At 44.0% G+C, this 16,826-nt stretch overlaps 1 protein-coding gene across 7 annotated transcripts in view; it reads left to right on the forward strand.

Moving 5' to 3' along the window:
• Nucleotides 1–16,826, forward strand: part of DTNB (dystrobrevin beta) — a 313,250-nt gene that overhangs the window by 23,223 nt on the left and 273,201 nt on the right. For all 7 annotated transcript variants that reach the window (XM_075557010.1, XM_075557012.1, XM_075557015.1 and 4 more), the window contains exon 2: nt 12,411–12,478. In XM_075557010.1, the coding sequence (XP_075413125.1) occupies nt 12,412–12,478 (67 nt within the window). In that variant the 5' untranslated portion in view covers nt 12,411. The remainder of the gene's footprint in view (nt 1–12,410; nt 12,479–16,826) is intronic.

Genomic DNA, 16,826 nt, shown 5'->3' on the forward strand with positions numbered 1-16,826 from the left:
CATACTCATAGAGACATGCAGCTGTCACCACTGTCACGTCCAGAACATTTTCATCATTCCTCCAAAGAAATGCCAATGCTCAGGAGGCAGTTGCTCCCATCTTCCCCCTCTGCAGCCCTGCCATGACTTCTCATACCTTTTATTTCTGTGGATTTCCTTATTCTAGATACCTCATATAAATGGAATCATACAGTAGGTGGGTTTTTGTATCTTATTTATTTATTCACTTCTCTATTTCATTCCTTTTATGACTAATACTCCTTAAATGGGGATGCCATGTTTTGTTGATCCCTTAATTGATGGACATTTTTGGTGATTAATATCTTTTTATAAATTATATACAATTAAATTATATATATCTTATATCAAATTATATATTTTATAAATTATATTAAAATATTTTGGGAATACATATAAAGGCAGTTAAACTCAGTGAAAGTAGTGCATGTAAATCATGAATAATCAGTTTCAGTTGACTTACTCTGGCTGGAGAAGAGGCTGACAGGTAGAAAGGCCTTGTGGTTGAATACAGATAATGTTAAGGTCTTAGCTTACATTTTTGTGGCGGGTTTGTACTTCACATTATTTAAAACTACAGATTAATTAGTTGTGATAGGTTTTTTGTGCCAACATGGCACCTATAAGAAGCTATGGGTAGAGTTGAGCCTGTCTGTCGATCAGATCGCAGCTTGATGACCTCCTTTGGCAGTGTAAGCGAGGTAAATGGCTCTCAGGAGGCCAGCCCCTTTCTCTTTCTCTATGTTGGTTGAACCAGTGTGCTGCCTGATCCAGGTGCCCTGCCTCTCATGCTGTGCAGTGCTCTCTCTGCTCCACTTGGCCGAGCCAACCCGGGGACCGCATCTCTGTGCTGTTCCGTTCCATGCCCCAGCACCGCCTTGCCACAGCCCCCCCCCCCACCCACACACACACTGTGTCTGCTGCTGGTGGACCGACTGTTCATCTTGCTACCACTCCAGATGCTGCACCTCCAGCCAGCCACACTTTTAGCCAACCATCTCTCATCACTACACCGTGAGGCTCCCCATAACTTGCATTACTGGCCACTGCTGTACCTCCACATCTCATCTTCCTACTGTCTGCTTCCTTGGCTTTGGGCTAGTAGCTACATGAGTTGGATGGACATTCAGTATATTAACTGACCCACGAATGTGAGTTGGACTGAGCCCTCAGCACTGCAGTGTGGACTAATTTGTTCTTCTCCCTTTTTCTATATAAACTTACACACACACACACACACACACACACACACACACACACACACACACACACACACACACGGATACCCCCCAAAAACCTGGATTTTATTTTTCAAAAAAAAATTTTTTTTTTTACAAAACAACCATATCACCTTCTCTCCATTATGCTTAATATGTTTATCAAATCTGCGATTCCATTCTTGGGAACATTTTTCAAACTCATCTGTTTGGATAGCTGAGAGCACCTCCCTCGGTTTTTTTCTTCACCTCTTCTACATTTCATCAAATCACTGCCTTTTCATGTCCCTCTTTATTTACAGAAACAAAAAGAAATCTGCGGAGTGCGAGGTCATGTGAGTAAGGTGTGTGGGGCAAGAGAGGCATGCTGGGTTTTTTTGCAAAAACCTGGTACACTGAGATGGTTGCATGTGCAGGTGCATTGTCGTGTCATGTTGGCAAAACCAGTCTTCTGTCTGCCACAAATCAGGCTTTCTTTGTCATACACTATTATGCAATCTTTTCAGAACCTCTTAAGTCAGCGGTTCTCAACCACTTTGGGGGTCAACCCCAACAGGGTCGCCTGATTGATAACAGTAGCAAAATTACAGTGATGAAGTAGCGATGAAATTAATGTTGTGGTTGGGGGTCACCACCACATGAGGAACTGTATGAAAGGGTCCCAGCATTAGGAAGGTTGAGAACCACTGCACTAGAGGAATATTGTGTATAACTTGTGATTGTGTATGTATGTGTGTAAGTAACTGTGGTATTTGAAAATTATCACCTGGTCACTTTGGAAATCAGGTTCTTTTCTTCTCCACGGCTTGCCATTTTCCTTTTCTAGTTCTTTTTTAAAATTGTTACAGGCTGTGGCTGTACTCTTTCCTCCCTCCCCCGCCTTTTTTAAAGATAATTTTATTGGTGGCCTTACAGCTCTTATGACAATCCATACATCAATTGTATCAAGCATTTTGTACACATGTTGCCATCACTTTCTAAACATTTACTTTCTATTTGAGCCCTTGGTATCAGCTTGTAGCTGTCCCTTTGTCCAGTGATGCCCCTCACTAGTTTTGCAATGATTGTATTCCTGGAGACAGGTGGACCGTGAAATCTGTTTCTTAGCTTGTGTTCACTGAATGTTTGAACAGATCTGTTTGACTGCTAGAGGTTGAAAAAGCAAACACAAAACAAAACACCTCTCCTAGTCTTTGCAAATTGATTCTCTATTGGGGTCTTCTTTCAGCTTGAGACAGGCTTGCGCTGAACCTAGGGGATCAGACCCACGTGAAAGCGGAGGGCCTTCAGGCAGCCCCAAATAGGTTAGAACAGATACAGAAAATAATTTGTGAGCCAAGTCTGCCAGACTCTTTAGAATTAGAGAACAGGCTCTGTCCCTGGGGCTGTGGGCTCCTGCTGTGTTAAGAGCCAGGGAGGTGATCAGGCACAGGTGAGTGAAAAACCAAAGCTGCCTTATGAGCTGCTACCTTTTTCTTGAGTCAGTGATTGCTGAGTTCCTGTTACCCTTGGACTAGTTTCTAGAGTTGTGACAAAGTTAATTATTGTAGTTCCTGCGTTTTTTTTTTTTTGGCATGATGGCGGCAGCCTGTTTTGTGGGCCTGCCACCCTCCTGTTCTGGACTACCGATCACTAGATGGTTTTTAGATGATGTGCACTCACTTACCAAAATGAGACAAGATGGGGTGGCATACAAAACTCACTGCCATCTACTGGATTTCAGCTCATCGCAACCCTATGGGACTGAATAGAAGGGCCGCTGTGAGTTTCTGAGGCTGTGAATTTTTTTAAAGCAATTTTATTGGCACGTAATCCACATATGGCTGTAAATCTTTATAGGAGCAGAAATGGGTGGAATAGTACACATAAAGAACTTTGTAGTGGACACGAGTAGGCTTAGAAACCTGCCTTTATGCCCTAGCTTGTCTCCTTTAGTTTCGTGATTTTTCTGTGTTTTCACTTTTAGTTTTGGAAGTGATTCAGTCCTTGGGGGCCAGTCTTTAAAGAAAAATGGGCCAGTGTAAATTTATATAAGGAAAATGCCTAGGAAAGTGGGTGCTTTGCTATTTATATGTTTCTGCAAGCCCACGCTCCTTCTCCCTCCCTACTTGTCTTTATCCATTAGTGGTAGTTCCCTCATCCATCCAAATCTAATCAACATTAATTTGAGTAAACGACATACCCTTTATTGTCTAGTTAAATGAATAATAAGTACTTTTTCTTTATTTCTGCTCCGGGTTTGGAATGTCAAATAGCCTCTTGTAGAAACTGAACTGCTTCAACTCCTTATAGATTGCAGAAACTTTTCTCAGCTCCTCATAGGTAAGTTTCTGGTGTTCTTTACATTTTGTAGGTTAAGATTAAAATCTCTTTTTATTTTAAATTACGTGGAATGAAACCACTGAAGGTGAAACATGTCTGAAAGAGTTTACACCTGGTGTATTTCTCTGCACGGTCCCAGGATGAACCGTAGGAAGAAGAGGATGTGGAGGGTCCTGCGATCATGCAGTCACAGAACCTTATTAGTGCATAAATGTGGACATGGAGTTTGGCAGTTTACATGGGAAAAAGGGGGTGGTAGATATGGGAGTGAGCATAAGGGAGGAAATGGCAGTGTTTGAGATTAGATTTGGTTTGTGAAGGAAATGAGAAGGAGGTACTGGTTATCTCTAGATCATGAGATTAAGAAAATGCAGTCAGGAGCCCCCAGGTGAAGTTAAATAGAGAGATGTGAATGTAGGAGTATATGGCTGTCTCTTCTCTGGCTTGCAAACTGCTGCCGATTCTCCTCTCTGGTGGCCATCCATGGAAAGCAGTGCATTGACCTGCTCTGTAGCCACACACCAAGTGCAGACACAGCATCAGATACAGTTCTGTGATTGGAGCTACCACTTGTTTAGATTTCATTTTCTCTGATGATCAGTCTGGTTTTTACAGGGATATTGATGGAAATTGAAGTGCTGAATTTTTAAAACCTTTAAAAATAGCACCAGTTCCACCTGGAATGTGCTATTCTTTCTGACCTATTCTCTTGGCAGGAGATGGGGACAGTGTCAGGGCTTCTGGCTGCCTTTTCCTACCATTGGGAATTTGTCTCCACATGTCAAGAACACGGTGTCATGGTTCTTCCAGCTGCTAAGATCCTCATTATTTAGGCCTTTGGGACTGCCTTATTCTCCTCAGCTCCCTGCTGAGGAGGCTTGGATCCCTGCTGAAAATGTGCCTTTCTACCCCAAGCAATGAATTGGAATCAACACTTTAGCAAGATCCCAAGGTGTTTGTTATGTATAGATAAGAATCAAGTGGTTCTATAAGCATGCTCTGGGGTTCTTGCTACACTGTAAATTCTGGTTCAGTATATTATATCTGGAGTGGAAAGGCAAATTCTTAGCAGAAGGTCAATCCAGAGTGAACCAGTTTGGAATTCTGTTAAGGAGGGACCAAGGAAGTAACTCCCAGACAGGTTGGTAGACTCATTGCTACCAGGTTTTGGATTATTTAATATCCAAATGTTATACTCTGTATCCAACAGCTTTTGAAAAGTCCGATTGCCCATCTCCACTGTTTATTAGTTTGGTAAATGTGGGTATGCGTGGGAAGGACACAGCCGTGTTAGAGCTTAAATTCCGAGCACCTCGTTTTCAGAGCCTGTGGCTAACTGTCTGGCTGGCAGAGTCCCCACGAATTAAGCCACCACTAAATTCCTTCTGACTTCGGGAACAGTGTTGCTCTCAGGCAGAGCGCATAGAAAGTGAATTAGCGCCACTTGTCCCCCCTAGGCCAAGGCTGGGAAACTTCCCTTATTGATTTACTTGGGAGTGTCCTTGATGAAGACAGCCATATGGGGTCACGAGTCATGTCCTAACTGTATTGGTTGGAATGCCCTGGACCAGTCTTAAAAACTCTTCTCCCTAATGTCACGTACATGTCCCAGTCCTGGTCCCTTTCTCACCCGAAACTGTGTCCCACCTGTAACTGTGATTGGTCATTAGTCATACTTATGTGATAGGTTCCGTTGCCCTCCCATGCCCTCTTTAAAGTACACAAATCTCATGACTTCATGCTAATGGTCTTCCTCATCTGATTTAAATGTCTTTGTCCTGTTTAAGATGTAATAAATGTTCTTAAATTATCCTTGAGATTGGAGATTTCTTTTGTATCTGAAACAGAGCAGTTGGTGCTGAGTAGACTTTCTTTGGCTTTAAAAGTTTTCATATCAGAGGAAATGATTCTGTCCTTTGCCCTGGGCTGCTAACTGCAAGGTCAGCAGTTTGAAACCATAAGCCGCTCCCGGGGTGAAAGACGAGGCTATCTGTTCTCCTGGTGTTGCTGTCTCAGAAACCCACAGGGGCCATTCTGCCTTGTCCAATGGGATCTCTATGAGTCGGCATTGACTCAATGGCGGTGAGTTTGGTTTTGGTTTTTATTTGATGGATTCTGGTGTCCAAACTGGTTCAGGTCGGAATTGGGTTAGGAGTTATGCTGACTGAATTCTGCAGCTGATGGCTGTCTTATTGCTTCACTCCTGATCTTTTTTGGTTGTATGACTCCAGCAGCATCTCATTGGCAGACCCTCTCCCTCACATGCTGTTAGCCAGCACCCGGGCTGTACTTTCAGCCGTGCTGCCTGCGGTACTGCGAATTCTGCCTGCGTGAGGGGCTGCCCCTGTTCTCTGCTGTTCCCACGTTTCTTCATCTCCTCTGGCCTCCAGGAATCCAGCTGCAGGAGCACAGCTGTTCTCCTAACTTACAGAGTAGTTGCTGCTGCGTTTCTCGGCTGAAATGGTGCTCCTCTGATCAGCAGATTTCTAAGTGCTTTGGAGAAGGCCTGAGGTTAAGCGCGTTGAGCTGCTAACTGCAAGCTCAGCAGTTTGAAACCACCATATGATCTGATGGAGAAAGATGGGCTTTAATTCCTGTGAAGATTTAGTCTCAGAAACTCACAGGGGAAGTTCTACCTGGTCCTATAGGGTCACAAAGAGTCAGCAGCAGTGAGTTTGGGTTTGGGTTTAATGAAGAATATCCTCTAAGCACCACCAATCCTGAAGTGAGCGCTAATCTGCTAGTGGGTTCTCTGGTTTTATAGGCAATAAATTTGTTGTGGGATAGCTTTGTCTTTGTTTTTTCTTAAGTGAGTCATTCAAACAACATTTTATGCTTGACTCCAGATATCCTTTTTGAAACATCAAATCTTGACTCATGGGAGGGTGACCCCATCCATGTCCACACATTTTTCTTTCCAACCAACATGTACTTTGCCCCCACGTTCAGTGCCTGCAAGATCCATCCCCAGGTGTGTTCTTTGGGTCCTGCCAGTATGTGAATGACCCCTTCTGCACATCAAGGACAATACTTCTATATTCAGAACATGTCAGGACTGGACACTAGTTCTTGGACTGGAGAGAAACAGCAGGGAGGGAGGAACAGATCTTAAGGAGGGTGGTGGAGGGTGGTGGTGGTTAAGCTTCTTTTGAGGTATGGCACTTGAGCCTTGTGCATAGTCTCTAGTCAGGGAGCTCACCATCCAATAGCAGGAGGGAAAGAGCTACTTCTAGTCCAGAAGCTCAGAAGAACACTGCAGGGCAAGGAATTTGGCTATCTTGGTAAGTCTGAATTTTGTGACCGTCCCAGTCAGAATATGGGCCTTAGTCTTCCCTCAGGTTATAGGAGCTAGGGATTCCTTTAAATACGGCTGTGGAGCCAGGTTGCAGTATAGCACCGACAGACACACAACATTCCTCTAGTTCAGTGGGTCTCAACCTTCCTAGTGTTGCCACCCTTTCCTACAGTTCCTCATGGTGTGTTCTCCTATGGTCTTAGGCGACCCCTATGAAACGGTCCTTGGACCCCCCCCAAAGGGGTCGTGACCCCCAGGTTAAGAACCGCTGTTATAGTTCTTTAGTGTAGTGCTTCCTCCCCCTCGATTGAGCCCCACTATCATGACCCCCGTTTCTATCTTACAAATCTGGTTATAGGAGAGCATGCACATTGGTACAGATAAGAGCTCTCCACATCCAGACTCTGAGACAGATAAACCTCTCCTCACCAATAATGAGAGTATGGATACCATGAGGGCAGGGGGAAGGTGAGGAGAAGGGGTAGGAAGGGGGAACTGATTGCAATAATTGATGTACAACACCCCTCTCCCGCCAGTGGGTGATGAACAACAGAAACGTGGGTGAAGGGATACAGTGGACAATGTAAAATATGAAAATAAAAATAATTCATAAATTATCAATGGTTCATGAGGGTGGGAGGGGACAAAAGAGGAGCTGATACCAGGGTTCAAATAGAAAGAAAATGTTTTGGAAATGGTGATGGCAACATATGTACAAATGTACTTGATACAATTGATGTATAGATTCTAAGAGCTTTAAGAGCCCCCAATAAAATGATTTATTAAAATAAAATAAAACCCAACCTAAAAAAAAAAAAAAAAGATAACTACTGTGTAGGCCTTCTAGTGTGATATTTGGTTGACTCAGTCTCATTACTTCCTCACTCCCTCCCCCATTCCTTCCCACCACAGCACCCACTAAACATAGACTCCTCACCCCACTTCCGGTAACCACTCACAAACTTTGGTCTCTACATTGTCTGCTTCATTTCAAAGAGGTCACACAATATTGTCTTTCAGTGGCTGACTTCCTTTACTCAACATAATACTGGGTTTTAAAGAGTTTTAGCCAGCTGTTTTGTAGTGTCCCACATTGTAGAGTTGTCTTGTTGTGATATTTGAGTTTTCTTTGAACCTTGTGTCCTGTAAAATGGGAATTTGGCCTCGTTGAGGTATTGGGTTTAGATTTATCCTTTGGTGTGGGTGGGTGTGGTGGGAAGGCTTGATATGTGGTGCTGTGTGCTTCGTACATGGTGCCATGTGACATCAGGCTAACCCATTGGGCCCACCCCGACTCCCAGCGGCCCTGTGCACAATGGCCCTGTGCCTGGCCTGTGCCCTCCTCACAATTGTTCCAATGCTTGAGCCCACTGTCCCGTCTTAGCCTGGAGACACAGGTAGGGTCTCCTACATCCATTAAAAAGCCCTAGACACAGTCCATTCAGCAGGTCCCCACCTGCTGCGCCCGGTGCTTGTGTCTTTCCTTTACAAATGAACTGCTTTCTGCTTGCAGTCTGTCGTCCATGCGTCCATTCTAAGAAGAGCGCCTGGACACCTCAGAGTAATTGCAACAGTATTTCCTCTTTGCCCGGACCATAATTAAAACACATAATCAGTTATCCCATCTCCCTTATTTAGTGTCCACCTTTGACATGTCTCTGAGGCGACTGATGCTTTCTCATAGTGGCCCCACGTAGAATTGCGTGAAGCCCTGCCTCGTCCGCTCCATTGTTATGGTTGAGTTCATGGTTGCAGCCACTGAATCAATCTGTCTTGTGGAGGGTCATTTTTTTCCATGACTTTCCTAAGCATGATGTCCTTTCCCAGAGTCTGGTGTCTCTGACAACTTGTCCCAAGTATTAGTAGCTTATTACTATCTGTGTTTCAAAGGAGCATTCTGGCTGTACTTCTTCCCAGACAGATCTCGTCGTTCTTCCGGCATTCTGAATTATGCTCAGGAATATTGGCCAGCGCCATAATTAAATGCAGTCTTTATTCATCTTTCAGTTTTCGCAGGCCTATGAGGCAATTGAAAAGTGCCGTGGCTGGGGTCAGGTGCATCTTCTTCCTCAAAGGGACACCTTGCTCTTCAACACTTGGCTCGTCAGCACTCCTCAGGCCTGTGCCGCACATCTGCCCAGTGCAGGGTGATGTTTGATTTCCTGATGTCCGCTTCCGGGAGGGTTGATTGTGGATCCCAGTCCAATGAAATCCTTGGCAGCTTCAGTCTTTCTTCTGTTTATCGGGATGCTGTCTACGGTCCAGGGCGGAGAATCTTCATTTTCTCTTTGTTGGGTTGCCATCCTGACGGAATGCTGCAGCCTGGATCTTCCTCATTGAGTACTTGTAAGTTCTCCGCTTGCTTTCAGGAAGCAAGGTGGTGGTACCTGCGGGACCGCAGGTGGTTTCTCTGCCTTCCTCCAATCCTGACGCTCGCCGAGTTCTTCCTAGAGCCCAGTGTCCCTGACAGTTTGCTCCGCATACGGATTAAAGATGGTGAAAAGACACAGTTGGACCCTGTAAACCATAGCCCTCCCCAAACTTACTGTTCAGAATTTAAGCTCTACTACATGGAACACTGGAATGGAAAAGAATGGAATCTTTGCATGAATTTTTTGAAGTCCCCTCATATTGTCCCCTGCTTTCACACAATGCAGGTGTTGAGTTGCCACAGAGCTCAAATGGCCTCAAATATTTGATGGGACGCGGGGGTGGGGAAAGCCCAAGCCTAGTCTTAGAGGCAGTGGTTTCTTCCTGTCTTTTGGGTGGGGGTGGGTTTTCTTCAAAGTTCTTCTGTGTCTTTCATTTTTCAACAGTTTGCTTATGTGTCCAGGCATGAATTTCCTTGGCTTTAGCCTGTTTAGGGCTTGCTGTGAGGGTAAGCCATTCACCAAACTTGGGAAGTTTTCAGCCATTGTGTCTTCACACACTGTGTGAGCACCCCCCGCTGGGATTCTGATGATGGGATGAATGTTTTCATGATTGTCCCCAGGCCCTGGAGGCACTATTCTCCCCCCCTCCCTGCCTGGTGTTCAGAGGAGATACTTTCTGTTAATCTCTCTCCAAGTTCAGGAGCCTGGAGACTTTCCTCTGCTGCCTCCATTCAGCTGTTGCATCTACCAGCGAGTTCCCCACACCTCAGTTAGGGTGGGTTTAATATAGTGTAGTTCAAACGTTTCCATTTGACTCGTCTTTAGATCTTCAGTTTCTTTTCTAGGCATTTCATAGTTTTATAGTAGTGAAAAGAAGCACAACTACCCCTGCATGTACAGTGGGATTAGACACTGTGATGCGGAGGGAACATTGTTCCAGTGGTGTAACCTTTCTAATTTCCCTGTTCCCAGCGGCTCTACTACCTGTTGGCATAAACCCACGTCTCTTCAGCTCCCCTCCCTCTGTCCCCCCCACCCCCGTTAATCACTAATTATATTTGCCTGTTTCAGATAGGTGAGATCATACTGTATTTGTCCGTTTGTAATGGATTTCTTTTGCTCAACGTGGTATTTTCACTCATTATACATTGCAGATTTGGGGCACTGGAATTGCTATGAAGTACTTGAATATGCTGGTCGTCTAGGTGATCCTGAGCATACTTCTGTTCATTGTTTTCCATGATTAATCTAGATATGAAAACAAACCTTAGGGGGATGGTCATAAAGAATTTAGGGATATGCAGGTATTCTTCAACCCCACCTTAGGAAAAATTATAACCGGAATAACAAAAATAGAAAATAAATATAAGTATGATACATTATTAAAAAGTACTATGATTTCTGTGTCATGTCTATCATGTATAATTTGTGTTGCCTTTTCAGAGACTAAGACTGGGGAAGAAGGAGCAAGCTTTCAAATATCTTCTTTTCTTTGTAATTACAGGCTTCTGATGCCACTTACTTTTTATTCTCTAGGGTCTTGATTTTACTTGCTTTTTTCCCCTTTGGTGCATATTTTTATATTTAAAATACTTTCCTGTGGAAGGAAAACCTCATAGCCAGTACAGCAGAGTATTGTCAGAGATGGTGCCAGAAGATGAGCCTCTTCCGTGCCTAACCATGTGAACTTTGTCCTTGAGTAAATGCTCCCCTTTCGATCTTACAGAGTGGACTCTTTGCCACAAGGAGGTGTTTAGACCCAGATGTGAAAGGTGAGGCCCACAGTCTTGTGGGTACCATCGGTCTGTCAGACCAGTGAGCCTGGCCTCCTGTATGCTTCCGAGTTCAGGTCCACATGCTTCTCCGACTTGATCCAGGACTTTCTTATGGGATCCTTTCCAGAGCAGTTGGTAGTCGTAACTAGGCACCAGCTAGGTCTTCTGGTCTCGGGTTGTGGAGACTGGTGTTTAAGTGGTCCATTAATCCATTGAAATGAAAATTGCCACACATTTTTTTATCAGTAGGGTCCATGTGGTAGGCTATTTGTGTGGCATTTTCTTAGGCACAGAGATTTAAAATTGTGCATCTATAAGCAACAGTTACATAAGCAGTATGGTGAAATGGTTGGGTTTATATTTTGGCACTTATCAGTTAGGGACCTTGGGACAATTTGTGTTCTTTTCTAGGCAATTTTATGTCAACCCGGTGCTATCAAGTCAATTCTGATTCATGGCAACCCTATGTATAGGGTTCCTGAGGCTGTAAATCTTGACAGGGACAGAAAGCCTTATCTGTCTCCTATGGAGCAGCTAGTTGATTTGAACTACCAACCTTGAGGTTAGCAGTCCAATGCTTACCTGACATTAACATTATAAGTCTGTAATAATAGCAACACCTGGGGGTTATTGTGAGGATTAAATGAGGTAATTAATGGAAAGAGTCAAGCAAAGCAACTGGCATTTACTAAGTGTCAGTATAAACTACCATATTATAGAATTGTTATAGTTAGGCACTATAGGATTTGAGAATGAATAATTTCTTGTGTAGTCTATTCTAGTCTTCGCTATAAAATAGAAGATCTAACTAGTATGTACAGCATCTTTCATGCATGTTAGCTGATTATTTTTATGTTCTTCATTGCAATCTTTCAACATTTATTTTCTAAATTATATTTAATAACATGTTTATCCACGCAAAATACTAGTGATGCAGCAAACCCTGTCCCAACTACTCCAGACGAGAAAGAATTGAAGCTAGAACTAAGACAACGCTCTCTTATTTTTTGGCACAGGAAGCATGTGTATTTGGTTAGTTCAGTGTTGACTTCTTAATGTTTTTCGCTGCCACCGAGTCGATGCTGACTTGTAGAAGCCCTGTGAGATAGGGTAGACCCTCCCCTGTAGGTTGCTGAGACGATAACTTTTTATGGGAGTACAAAGCCCACTCTTAGAGTGGCTGGTAATTTTAAACTGCCGACCTTGCGGATAACAGCCCAATTCATAACCACTGTGATCGGCCCCCTCCCCCTTTAATGTTTAGGAGCTCTCAAATACAGGGATGATTGCTTATCCAGCTTTTTCCTTCTTTACTGATGCTGTCGTAATATTCTATCTTCACAATAGAACGATAAGCACTTTGTCGAGCTGTTAAATTATAGTGTTTTATTGTATCTTCGTTTGTCTCTAGGATGATTGAGGAAAGTGGGAATAAGCGGAAGACCATGGCAGAGAAGAGGCAGCTGTTCATAGAAATGCGTGAGTCTTCGGTGATTCTGGAACCCTTGGTGGTTTATACATGCTTTTTTTCCCCCTGATTATATTAGTCTGGGTAACTAGAGAAACAAATTCATAAACATGCATATATATATATATATATATATATATATGAAAGAGGTTTATATACAAGAGCAATTGAATATTGTCTGATATTAGCCCACATGTCCTGTACCTATCAATAAAGTCCTCTTCAGACTCACGAAACACATGCAGTCATACCCAAATGCAGGAAGATCACAGGCCAGTGAGTGCAAACTCTTGAGGATCCAGTGGTGGTAGAAGCATCTCAGCGCTGGCAGGGGTCTCCACATGACCTTCTCCAGTTCACAGGGCATGGGGTCTGTCAGTGTAGTGCCATGTGTTTTGTTAGTAGAGCATCTCCAAGGGGGTGAGCAGAGAGAGATCCTCTCCCGACTCCACTGAGGAAATACAGGAATTCCCAGAATTCTCAGTGGAAGGCGATGCCCACACAGAAGCCTCATTGACTATGACCCAATTGACAGACTAGACTCCACCCCTTCACTCTTAATCCTCTCCAGTCCCAAATTGATACCAGATTATGTAACTACCATATTGATCAAGTAAAAGCTTTAATCAATTAAAATTTTCAGATTTTAAGCTTTAGAAAGGGAGGAATAAGAGCTAAAGAATCACAGAGCGTCAGAATCCCAAGCCAGTGCACATATCTCAGTTGCATTGATTTGACTTTGCTTCCTTAAGCAGAGCCATAAATAATACGGCGTAAATCTTACCTAGAGAATCTGTGCTTTCGGTCTGTCAATTTGGGTTCCCTTGCTGTACCTTCATTGTTACCATGACCTTGCAGGTGAGAATAAACAATTAACTTACTGTATAAACGACACTGGAGACAGGTTATACATTAGAGAGGACACGTAGAACTGTAGGAAAAACTAAAAAGAATGAATGTATACTTTGTTAAGTTCTGTACAGTTTTGTCATCTGCTAAAAATTATATTTGTATATAAAACGCAAAGAGAGAAGATGGTCAAGGAATATGGAGTGGTCCCCAAGTATTTGAAGGATTCTTTTGCTCTGTGACTGCTAGTCCTAGTCACCTTGACCAACCTTGGGTTCCTTGTTGACACTTAAAAAACAAAACAAAAACCAGAACAAAAACTAAACCGACTGCCAGCCAGTTGATTCTGAATCATAATGATCCTATAAACTGCCCCTGCTGCCCCTTTAGGCTTCTGTGGCTGTAAATGTCTGCTGGAGCAGACAGCCTCATCTTTCTCCTGTGGAGCTTCTTGTGAGATCAGACTGCCCACCTTGTGGGCCCAGCACCACCAGGGCACCCTTGCTTAAACTTACTAGACCTCAAACTCCTTCACCATGACACATGGATAATCTGGAGCAGTGATTGTGAACCTTTTTTTTCCCCACTCCACCCTCGATTGTGAACCTTTAATAAGCATTGTGTTTTTTTCCCTCCCAAATAAATCGTTAAAATGACAATCCTGGGTATTATTTAATTGGTACTGCTTGCTTGAAGCAGAGAAGTAGCGGGAGCCCACGTGAGCTAGTTGCTGAGGCACTGGCGGAACTGTAGAGGTCTGCCTTCCGCAGGATGACAATCAACGGACAGTCTCAGAAGACCCTTCCAAGTCTCACATTTCAAGTCTGTAGAACCTGTGAAATAAGTAGAGTTTGACATAACTAAGATCTCTTTGTCCTGTCAGCCCAGGCTAGCTAGCTAGCTACTGGTTATCTGGGTGCCAGCAAAAAAAAGTAGTCTTTAAGAACTTGTATAGTTGTAAGTCTCATGGTTAGTCAGCCAAGCCAGAAACCTTGGGGGATAGTTCACTCTACTTTCTTTCACCCTGCCTTTTGCATCCAAAGAACTCACAGGGTGCAATTAAGTGAGCCATGGATCTGCCTGTTGCTCGTACCATGATGTCTTTACCTCCGACTTGACTTTAAACCTTGACACTGCAGTCAGTCTGCCTGGACTGGGTCTTGGATCTTGTTTCCCTCACTTACTGGCCGTGTAACCTTCACACATTACTTAATCTCTTTGTGCCTCAGCCTCCTCACTTTTAGAATTTCAGTAGTGTCTATGTCATAGATTTGAGTCCTGATCCCCCGTGGAGTTGCAAGGGTTTAGTCCCTGCCCTGAGGCGGCGTCAAGCTGTGGCTGTGTTGGGAAAAAGCCGCTGCACAGGCTGGGTGGATAGAAGAGATGGAAATAAAAGCAACAATGTAGCTGAACCCCGATCCCTGCCTGGTGGAGCTGCAAGGCTCTAGGCCTTTCCCTGTGGCAGGCGGCGGCAAACTGGGTGTGTTGAGACCAAGCTGGGTGTGTTGAGACCAAGCCGCTCTACTGCTCCAAATGGTCCTGGGCTCCAGCAGAGGCAGTGGTGGGGCCAAGGTCAAGCCCCAGCCGGCCTCCACTGAGGTAAGCCAAAAGTCCCCAGCCCCTCAAAACCTCCGTGGGTCTTTGCCTACTTATCTTTATGATACTCCTCCTGAGTTCCAGCAGTGTTGAATTTCCCTCTAAGCAACTCAACTCCTGGGCTGAATTCTGCGGAGTCCCTCTGGTATGTGTCACTCCGTTGCCATGGTCCCGGAAGTCTGTCATAGAATTATAGTGAGGCTTCAGTGAGATAGTGTGAGTAAACCGCCTCGGACAGTGCTTGGGATATAGGAATACCAAACCAGGTTTCCTGCCAGCGGGCCACTGGGTCTGGCAACCCTAGACTGCCCCCATTACAGGAGTAGAAAGGCTCATCTTTCTTCCAAAGAGTCGCTGTTGGTTTTGAACCGCCAATGTTATAGTTAGCAGCCCAATGAGTAATCCTCGATGCCACCAGAGCTCCCAGGGATACAAGAATAATAAGGACTTAACATAGTTTAGCTGGTTTGTTCTTAATTTTTTTGTTGCTTCATTTTTGCTTACCTAAATGAAGACAACCAATTTGTTTCCTTTAGTTACTCTTAACTCTCTCAGATCTGCTGTCAGAATGAAATACACAAATTCATTACTTCTTTGTTTAAACCCCTTCCGTTGTTCCTTGTCACTTTCACAACACAGCCCAGGCTCCTTAGCGTGCTCCACGGCACCCTCTGGCCTTGTTTTGGCTCGCTGCAAGTTCTCAATTTTTATCTTGTGTTTCTGTGTCAATATGAAATTGGCTTTCCTCCAGGTAGATCATGTTCTTTCATGCTTTTGCACCTGTGCTAATGCTTTCGCCTCCACTTCTGTCTGGCTGATGTCTGCTATCCTTCCCAGACTTCGCTGAGAGGTCATCTTTCCATTCAGTTTTGAACATTTTTATTGTGCTATGTAGAACTTCCATATACTATTGTGTTAGGCCATAAGGGGCTACAAAACAACCCCTGGCTTCATTCATGATGCGTATACTCTTGTAAGAGGAGATAGGAAGTGAAATATATGGACATTTTTGTTTATTAGTTACAGGCTTAGGGAATGTAATCACTATCATACAAACAACTGCAGGGAACTTAATATTCCCAGTAACAAACACAGTAGTACAAACAGATTGGGAGACGTTTGGTGCAGGCACCTTCTCAAATCCCCCTACGTATTTTCCTAGAAATGAAATTGCATTTGGTGCTAATGGTATCTGCCTCTGGCTGTGGAAGGCATGCAGAATAGCCAAAAACTGTGTTGCAGAACATAAGGCTCAGTTGGAAGACTCATACATTTGCTTTCAAAACTTCGTATAAAACTACAGTAATCAGGACTCTGTGGTACTAGCATAACATAGATCAGGGGTCCTCAAACTTTTTAAACAGGGGGCCAGGTCACTGTCCCTCAGACCCATTGGAGGGCCGGACTATAGTTTAAAAAAAATGATGAACAAATTCCTATGCACACTGCACATAACTTATTTTGAAGTAAAAAAACAAACAGGGCAAAAACACCCGGCGGGCTGGATAAATGTCCTCGGCCGGCTGTATGTAGCCCACGGGCCATAGTTTGAGGACCCTGGCATAGATGTACAAACCAAAAAATGTAACTGGGAGGCAATCCATGCTTTTGTGGTCAATTGTTGTTTGACAAGGGTACCAAGACAACTCAATGAATAAGGCATGCTCTTTTCAACAAACGATCCTTGGACAGTCGCATATCTACCTACATGTCAAAGGATGTGTAACCCCTACCTTCTAAAACAAACCAAAAAACCCTCAAACTCATTGCCTTTGAATCGATTCTGACTCACAGCAAACCTGTAGGACAGAGTACAACTGCCATGTGGGTTTCTTATAAATCTCTGGAAGCAGAAAACCTCTTCGCCTCCCTTAGAGGGCCTGCTGGGTTCGAACTGCTGACCTTGTGGTTAGC

Source organism: Tenrec ecaudatus, chromosome 8 (genome assembly GCF_050624435.1).
Source record: "Tenrec ecaudatus isolate mTenEca1 chromosome 8, mTenEca1.hap1, whole genome shotgun sequence".
Lineage (NCBI taxonomy): Eukaryota > Metazoa > Chordata > Mammalia > Afrosoricida > Tenrecidae > Tenrec > Tenrec ecaudatus.